The 10051-nt window shown below is 29.5% G+C and overlaps 1 protein-coding gene across 2 annotated transcripts in view; it reads left to right on the top strand.

Moving 5' to 3' along the window:
* LOC107436844 (cGMP-inhibited 3',5'-cyclic phosphodiesterase 3A) overlaps window positions 1-10051 on the top strand; it is a 286371-nt gene that overhangs the window by 258701 nt on the left and 17619 nt on the right. For both annotated transcript variants that reach the window (XM_071178926.1, XM_016048661.3), the window contains exons 10-12: window positions 351-554; window positions 5117-5278; window positions 6841-7024. In XM_071178926.1, coding sequence (XP_071035027.1) covers window positions 351-554; window positions 5117-5278; window positions 6841-7024 — 550 coding nt within the window. The remainder of the gene's footprint in view (window positions 1-350; window positions 555-5116; window positions 5279-6840; window positions 7025-10051) is intronic.

The raw sequence follows: 10051 nt of genomic DNA, 5'->3' as shown, positions 1-10051 counted from the left end.
ATATATATATATATATATGATCTTTTTGAATGAAAGCCCTAAGGGACAATATTTGAGAATTAAGAAGTTTCCGAGTACATTTAGCAACTAGTAGTCAGAAAGTGGACGGCAAATTAAGACAAAAGTTATGACGGACCAACAATTAAAATGAGGGTTAAGGATTTGTAAATTTCGCTTTTTTGAAACATTTGAACGTGAAATAGAATCAAGGCACAATCTTTATTTGCGATTCCAACTCAAAATATTTAACCCAATTTACTCATATTCATTGAAATGTCACTTAAAATTTCTTTTCCCCTCATTTCTTCAGTTAATTTTTCCTTATTAATAAATTAATTTCTTTGTCTTAGGCAGTACTCTACAATGATCGTTCAGTTTTAGAAAATCATCATGCGGCATCGGCATGGAACTTGTTCCTTTCTAGACCAGAATACAATTTTCTCTACCACCTGGATACTGCTGAGTTCAAGAGGTTTCGTTTTTTGGTTATTGAGTGCATTCTGGCTACAGATTTGAAGAGGCATTTTGATCTGGTTGCGGAATTCAACGCGAAGGTAATCTATTTAAAAATAACTAATAGTTGAATGCTACTAAAATGTATTCTGTACTAATGACTTAGCTTACGATATCTCCCTGGTTTCTTTTTCTATTTGTATTTGAAGAGCTTAGGACACTATAATATTTAACAGCAATTTTTCCTATTCTTTGGGTATTAATGCAATACATGAATACACTGTATTGCTGACAGGGAAATCTTTGTGTTTTTTGCCAAAAAAAATGTTCACATCAGCAATTAGGAAATGTGGCTTTTCATTGTATTGCCCAAAATTTTTCAATTTTATTTATTATTTGATGTAGTAGTGGTTGAGATTCCTAATACCTACGTTGATGATTAGATTTTCACCGAAATTCATAAAAGTAGGATATGATAGTAATAGATGAATGATTAATCCAAAAAAAAAAATACGATTTGTTTATCGAACGAATAATAGCAATGCAGATCTCGGCGGTCTCTACTTGCTTCACTCCAGCCTACGCTAAAAATTTCTATTTTAATGTTGCTTAAAATTTTGACCCATAATATACCTAATTTTGATCTGATATTTAATACAAGGTATTAAAAATGCAATTTCGATTAACATTATTTTCAGAAAGTTACTTATTCCATGAAATTTATTGTATTTAGCGATTTATAATCAAAAAATTTGACTTAGTGCTGATTTCAGTTCTGTTAACGTAGAAGATGCCTGTTTTCAACCATTTGAAGAAAAAACGAGTAATGATGGCTCTGTAGTTAAAGTCTGAGCTGTCAAATGAAAGGAATGGTCTTCATCCTTAATGCGGCTTCGAATTTACGAATATCCAGCTGATATCCAGCCAGATTCTTCAATATCAGCTTCACTGGTATCCATGAATCCAATCATGCCGATATTTTGAAATTGAGCCACGATGGCTCTAGGAATAAAGCGTTCACCTCCGAATGAAGTGAACCGGGTTCGAATCCCAGCTATAGCTGGTCAATACGAATTCCGCATCCGGCTTGCTCCGACCACAATGCTGACGTGAAGTATACCCAGTGGATCATGGGTTAGTTCCTTAAAAAAGTCCTCCACGGAGGCAAATTTCATCAATACTTAATTTAAGAGTTCCCTTGTATTCTGGACTGAGTTCAAAATTGCAAGGCTGCTTAGTTGAACACTAGTAGTCGTAAGTCCAAAATTTAGTCGGCTGTTATAAAATATTAGAAACAATGGTTCGAAATTGGGGAAAATTGACCTAGATCATTTCCACAAGGTTCACAAATGACTGTTGAAAAAATCTTCTAGTTACAAAAAAGATAAAAAAGAAAAAGAACGCTTAAAATTAAATAATAAGAAAATTGATGAAACTCTATGACTATTTTAAGTACAGTTGAAAACACTCAAAAAGTTCTGAAAATAAATTAGCATCTTTTTGTTTACTTCGTGAATCGGAAAAGAAATCTTTTTTAACCTATAGCACTTGTGAAACTTTAAAAACACCCTTTTGTGCTTTCCGTTAATCTTTATTAAATACCAATTAATCTTTATTCTAACAATTCAAATAATTCTAGCAGCTATCTTTTAATAAAAATAACGTAATAATTAGAAAACTTGCAGATATTCTGTATTAAGTCATTTATTTATTAAATGGAAATCTAATACGGTAAATTCAACTATTTATTTAGGATTATCATTTATTTGCTAATGATAGTTCTGCACCACTTGTTTTACACTTGCAATTTGTTTAGTACTCATTTAATATAAGATTTCAGAGATATATTTATTCTATCCATAAAGAAAAAAAAGATAACGAAAATTATCCTTCCCCGATTGCGTGGGAGTAGGTTTCACTATCTGATGTACCCGTCGTTTCTTTATTATTGATTTAACATTTCGAGATCACCATTCTGTTGTTCATTCATTGAAGAATAATGAATGAGTTTCTGAACATTTCGTACTTGGAAAAAATTTCTACTCCCGTAAGATTTTTATTTCAGAAAGCATCACGCTTTTATTTAGCATTCTATAATACAAAAATTCAAGGCAAAAAATCCTGAGCTTTAAGCTAAGAAGAAACTGAATATGCTTACTTATAAATTTTTAATTTGTAGTGAAAATAACCTACGCACTGCCGTAAAAAAAATGTAAGATAAAAATGCACTTTGTAATGCACTTTGCCTTATTGATATACCTTTGAATTAAACATCCCACGCGATCAACATAGTTTATTCATGTCAAGCAAATGTGGTAAAAATAAAACAAATTTCATCACTCTGTAATTAACTCTCTCAAATATGATCCATGATAATTACTTTGAATTAAAGTAACAAAAAAACAGACCTTTCTAATTACTTCAGGTAAAACGTTTTTATTAAATTTCAATAAAGGAGACTTAAAACTCTCTGTCAAAGTAAATTTGCAATAATACCAAAACAATGCTTTCATCTTTACGTATTAATTAAAAAGCACAAGACTTACAAAATTAATTTCTTGTTGTTGCTGTCTGAAAAGAACTTGGGTCGCTTTAAAGTTTCTTGTGTCTTGTGTTGATTTATAGGCATTTATGAAATGAAATAACAAAATTAAAATATTCTAGAAGAACGGTTTTAAATCTCGCTCTCTACTTTTGAAACTGTTCTACAATAAAAGCGAATACCAACTATCTTTAAATTATTCATTAAAATATACAAAATTAGGAATCACAGAATAGATACAAAATAAAACACCAAAAAATAACACTAGTAAGAATAAAGAATACATAACATTTAAGAGACATGAGATTAGAGAATATCTACGGAAGCTGGAAACAGACTGACTATAAATCAATTTTGTTGTCACTATCTGACATTTGGTAAAAATAATTCTGTTACAAAAGGTTATTAGTCTTGCAGTATAAATTATGTAGGAAATAACCTATAAAGCGCAAATAAAAAATTTGAAAAGAATGAAAGCTGTTTCGATACTATAAACAAGTATCATCAGTGCCAGAAGCAAATCTAAAACATTTCTCTTAACTCGGTACTGATGATGGTATCTTATTATAACATTCACATTACTCTACAGAAATGTTTTAAATTAAATCTATCAATAAAATACCATTCTAATTTATATGTGTTTACGTCCTTCCTAATCCAGTTAATCTCAGTTGAAACAGTTTGTTTACCAACAATTCTATAAAAATTTATTTATTTGGTAAAAATAACTTTGCAAAGGTTATTAGTCTTGGAATGTTTATGCAGGAAATAACCTTTAAAATTTTAATAAAAATTTGAAAAGAATGATAGCTGTTTCGATACTATAAACTATTATCATCAGTGCCAGAAAGAAACCTAAAACATTTCTCTTCATTCGGCACTGATGATGGTATCATAATATAACATTCATGTTACTCTACAGAAATGTTTTAAATTAAATTTATTAATAGAATACCATTTTATTTTATATGTAATTGCGTCCTTTCAAATCCAGTTAATCTCGATAGAAACAGTTTGTTTACCAACAATTTTATAAAAATTTATTTATTTGGTTAAAATAATTCTGTTAGAAAAGGTTAGCAGTCTCCAAATAAAAATTATGTAGGAAATAACCTATGAAACGCAAATGAAAAATTTGAAAAGGCCGAAATCTGCTTCGGTACTGTAAACAAGTAACATCAGTGCCGGAAACAATTCTAAAACCTGCCTCTTTATTTGCCACTGATGATGGTATCTTATTATAACATTCATATTTTTCTACAGAAGTATTTTAAATTAAATCTATCAATAAAATACCATTCTATTTTATAAGTGATTACGTCCTTTCTAATCCAGTTAATCTCGAGTGAAACAATTTGTTTACCAACAATTTTATAAAAAATTATTTATTTGGTTAAAATAATTCTGTTACAAAAGGTTATTGGTCTTGAAGTATAAATTATGTGTGAAATAAACTACTTACCTCAAATAAAAAATTTTAAAAGACCGAAAGCTGTTTCGATACTATAAACGATTATCATCAGTACCAGAAACAAATCTAAAACATTTCTCTTCATTTGGCACTGATGATGGTATCTGATTATTGCATTCATATTACTCTACAGAAATGTTTTAAATTAAATCCATCAATAGAATACCATTCTATTTTATACGTAATTGCGTCCTTTCTAATTCAGTTAATCTCGATTGAAACAGTTTGTTTAACAATAATTTTATAAAAATGTATTTATTTGGTAAAAATAATTTTGTTACAAAAGGATATTAGTCTTGAAGTAAAAATCATTTAGGAAATAATCTATGAAACGCAAATAAAAAATTTGAAAGGACCAAAATCTGTTTCGGTACTGTAAACAAGCATCATCAATGCCAGAAACAATTCTAAAACCTTTTTCTTCATTCGGCACTGATGATGATATCTTATTATAACATCCATATTTCTCTACAGAAGTGTTTTAAATTAAATCTATCAATAAAATGCCATTTTATTTTATAAGTGATTACGTCCTTTCTAATCCAGTTAATCTCGATTTAAGCAGTTTGTTCATCAACAATTATCTTGTAAGAAGTTCCGATGCATTATCAGCTAAGATGCATAACTGAGTAAACCGCATTTCATTTCAGGCTAATGATGTCGAGGCACCGGGTATCGACTGGCTCTCAGAGGCCGATAGACTGTTAGCCATGGAAATGTGCATCAAACTGGCCGATATCAACGGCCCCTGTAAACGACACGATATTCACGTTCAGTGGACGCACAGGATAGCCGAGGAATTTTATGAACAAGTAAGCATTCGATAGCCGCTTATTAGAATATTCCCTAATGATCGGTGCAATTATGGCCTAAGGTAAGCGCTTGCTATCTTGACTAATTAAAAGCTACGTTTTAGATTCAGAATCTGAAGATAAACGCAAAAGATTTTATATTCTATTGTAACAATTTATACTTTATGATTCGAATTTATGTATTTAACTTTAATGCTTAGATAAAATGCAACATTTATAATGTAAATCTGTACATATAATAAAATTAGGAATTGTGTGTGTCTGCATACACAAATTACGAAGCTCAGTTTTCGGTTTTTTAATTAGATTTTTAATTTTAAAAAACTGAATTTTCTCATTGTTTTAAATAAAATTATTGACATTTCAGTTTTGTCAAATATTTTAGAAGTAGCGCCAGTGATGTTTGCCAGCTTTTAATTATTAAAAAAAAAATTTATTGCTCGCTCTGTAATACTTAATTACTTTCATTCGTTGTTCCGGATTATGTGAATGATCAACAGTCCGCCTATGCTATTACGATCCAACACCAAATTAGTATTTCTAAAAATGTGTGAAATTACCTATTTATAGCTCATTTTCATGCTAAAATGACAATTTTCTTTCTTCCGTCAGTTGTGACTAGCGAATCGATGTAATAAGCTTTCATCGGCATGGCATTATTTGTAATAGAAATTAGCTACCGTGATTTGAAAACAAAGTTGTTTTTGTGAATAAATAAGAATTCGTGCATTGCTTTCTGTAGAATAAACTATCTTTGTAAACCCGTAAGTGTGTTGTTATTTTCCTAGAGCTCATTGCTTAGTATGTTGATCTTTGGCATTAGTCACTTAAAAAATTGTTTATAATAACGCTAAATTTGTTGCAAGACTTTCTTAACTTAATGTTACTTCAATTTAAAAGCATCATTAAGGAGCTTGAAGTCTCAATTTTGGATCATGTGTTCTTTACGAAATCAATAAAAAGACTAAAGAAAAAAAAGAATTGGCAGTAAGTACTTTAACGCATTTTTGCCAAGAAAGAAGCATCAAAATTGGATCGTGTGTTCCTTATCAGATGTAAAGAAAAATTAAAAAGTTTATTTTCCATATTTTGTTATTATCGGGATAGTTAGCCTAATTGACCGTGAAACAAAACAACACGTTTTTACGAAGATAAAAGTCTCAAATTTAGTCCATACGTTCTTTATAAGATAGCAAGAAAAAATGGATTTATTTAAATACAAGTAATTATAATTATCCGAGAAATTAGCCAAATAGACAGTTCTGCTAACACCACGCTTTTACCAAGACAGACATAAAGTGCTGAATAATAGTTGCCGCTGGAGACTAATTATTTTCCTATTCCCTAATTCTTTTTATACAATAGCAATATAATACACGTATTGTTAAAAAAATTTCCTTCTCTAAAACCATCTTTAACAACGGCTGATTTGATCGAAATTTGCATTGTTTTAGTGCTCTATATTTTAGTAACAACAGCTTAATTATCAACACTCAATCTTTTTATTCGAATCATTAAAAATTAGTGTGGTTTTTAAAATATGCTCCATGATATTTCCAAAGGGTGATGAAGAAGCAGAGTTGGGTCTGCAGGTGTCTCCTTACATGGACAGGAAAAATCCTCAATTAGCAAAATTGCAAGAGTCTTTCATTACTCATTTGGTTGCCCCTCTCTGTAATGCCTATGGTGAAGCTGGCCTTCTACCAGGGGTTTGGGAAGATGATTCTGAGAGCACAGATGACAATGGTAAGTTGAGAGCTGAGGGAAATTACTCATTTCCTTTCGGCTTTTTTTTTCCTTTCTAAAATTAACTAGTTGTATTTTTAATTTTAAAAAAACTTAACTGTAGCTTAACTTTAACAAACAAATTTAACTGTTATATATTTAAAAAATATTCCACTCATTGAAACCCCTCACTCAGCGATAGAGACATTCCCCAGCTTCCCTTGACCGGACGAGTTTAATTTCCCGGGATGAGGGTTGGGTACATGGTCGAATTGCACCTTCTTCAAGATTGACTATCTCATAGAAAGATTTTGACCCCTTGTAATCATCTTTCTTCCTCCTAAATAGATTATTCTAAATCAATCATCAATCCAATGCAATTATTTAATTACACTTTTACCCTTTGACGCAGATTTGACACCGGTGTCCCTTTTATCTATATTTTTTTTCTGGCGCTCTAATTACGAGCAAATAACGCTCTAATTACGAGCAAATTATAAAAAATAGATTAATAGTTTTTTTAACTATTAAGTTTTTATAAGTTTTTTATAAAAAAATATTAAAATTAATAAAAAATTAAGTTTTTTATAAAAAAAACTAATAGTTTTTTTTTATTTATAAAAAATAGACTAATAAATACTAAAATAATCTGTTAAATTATAGGAATCATATTTATACTAAAATATAAAATTCTAATAAAATAGTTCTTTTATGAATCCTGTTCAAAATTTCTCATTAATTGGTTTTGTAAACTAAAAAAATAAAAATGACGAATAACTATTTCTTTTAGATCAAACTAACTACAGATAAGTGCAAATTTAAAAAATTATTGTGAGGAAATGAGCCGAGTTTTGAAGATTTTACCCTTAATGCAGAAAAAGACACCGGTGTTACATACTGTATTTCATAACTATCAATTATTATAAAGCTAAATGTAATATTTTTCACATTTTTTTACCTAAATTAATACAAAATAATGAAAAAAGGGGGAAATAAATTTAATCAAAATTTTGCATGGAAGGGTTAACACTTGCTCGCAGGGATTGAAGAAGTTAACCTGACTCAGTGAAGTATAAAGTCTCTCTAAGATCTTTCTGAGTAACTTTTTATCTTCATCAATTAAAAGTGATTGGTTGTAGTAAGTACTAGTCAGTAGCAGATGATAATGTGAAACCGCATTTACTTCATGATAGATACTAGACCACCAAGAGGGTGACAGAACAGAGCGATAAAAGTTGGCAAATTTATAAGGAGTTAGTGAGAAAGAAACCCAATCTCTCACAGTGTTTTTATAGTATTTTACTTGGCTAATACTCTATCCCGCTCGTATCAATGGGACCGAAAATTAAAATGAGGCCTAAAGGTCCCCAGACCGTTTCAGAACGTATGCGCAAGGACTGGACGGTTGGAGAGTGTGGTGCGAAGACCAGATATTTATTGCCACCATTTGCTCTCCAAAAAGTTTAGTAATTAATTAATTTTAAAAAAATCTCTCTTGGGATAATAATTTAACTTTCTCGAATAAAAAGATAAAGTAAGCAATTATTACGTAGCGATAAAGTAAGCAATTATTACGTAACGATAAAGTAAGCAATTATCTCGGTCATTTTTATAAGCAGTCAAGAAACAGCTGAAGTCAAAAATCCTCAAACAGAACAGCAGAAATAACTCAGCATTGCTTAAAGAGAAATGTACCACCAAAACAACGCATGGTTAATCTAATTGTAATTCGCCCAAGTTTTTAATAACTTTAATTTATTTTTTTCCACTGAAAGTAATGTAAATTCAAAGATTAAATTTTCTATTTATTTCCCGAATTTTCGAATAAAATCGTTTACATCCTGGAGACCCAACACATTTCTTTGTCCCTCATAATAAGCTATATTTATTCAGTTCTTTAATCTCACAGAGGAAAGCGAAATGCTGAATGCAGAACTCCTGTCTCCATTTATATGTAAATGTGAGCAAAAATACACAAAAGCCCTAACATTATTTTCCGTTTATTACTTATAACTTGGGTAAAAACAATTTTTATTCATAACTATCTTTTTTTTCCTTCCTTTTTAGTTATTCCTATTTTCCGTTCAGATGGAAATATTTTAATTACTTCAGAAAAACTCCGTTTATTTTGTTTTGAAACGCCTTTAATGTTTTATTGTAATATTTTAATGTTCATTTTAGAACTGTTACTCATTTGAATAACTCTTAAAATGCGTTTTGTTTCCTTTATCCCCCAAAATTTCTAAAACCCTTTAATTTATTCGCAACCATTAACAAACTAGTTTTACCTCCGGCATTTATCTAAGAATTGACGCTTGCGTGACCTTTTAGCAGTTCTAAAATAATGTCCTTAAAATAATAATAATTTTTTTTTTTTTGCCTAAGCACTCGGAGTGTTTAGTTAACCGATTATAATTGAATGCGCTTTATTCGTTAGTTTGTTTTGCTCTTTGTTATTTTCCATGATATAAATAAAGTAATAAAAACCTAATTTAAATTAGGTTTGCTCATGCCTCTATATTTGATCCATGAGTCTGAAAATATTCATAAAATGAAGAGTATTACAGAATTTTTATTTAATGACTATAATGACTTTTATTTTTGTTTCATTTGAATCATGCAACAAATTGAGAGTATTTTAAATTGCGGTAAAAATATATTTTTAATGATCTTTTTACTCTAACTGTCTCACATTTTCAATTGTACATAAGACTTATGCAATAATTCTAAGAAAATACATTTACTAGTTTTATGCATTTCTTGCGTTACTTTCATTTTTCATTTAATGTAAAAATGCTTAGAAATATTTATAAAAATACATTGAGCGAAATTTACTTTCATTTTTCATTGAATATGAATATGGTTAGAAAGAACTTTAAAAATGCATCGTGATAAGAATTTTTTTATTTTAAAATTGGTTCTAGTTCAATCATGAAATATCTGATATCAAAATCATTAAATATATATAATGGGTTTTATATTTTAATATATTATTTATTATTTCGTTGTTTAAAAGAAATTTGCAAAATTAAAAGCTAAATGATGATG

The sequence above is a fragment of the Parasteatoda tepidariorum genome, chromosome 3 (genome assembly GCF_043381705.1).
Source record: "Parasteatoda tepidariorum isolate YZ-2023 chromosome 3, CAS_Ptep_4.0, whole genome shotgun sequence".
Classification (NCBI taxonomy): Eukaryota; Metazoa; Arthropoda; class Arachnida; order Araneae; family Theridiidae; genus Parasteatoda; species Parasteatoda tepidariorum.
This window is presented reverse-complemented; position numbering and strand designations above follow the sequence as displayed.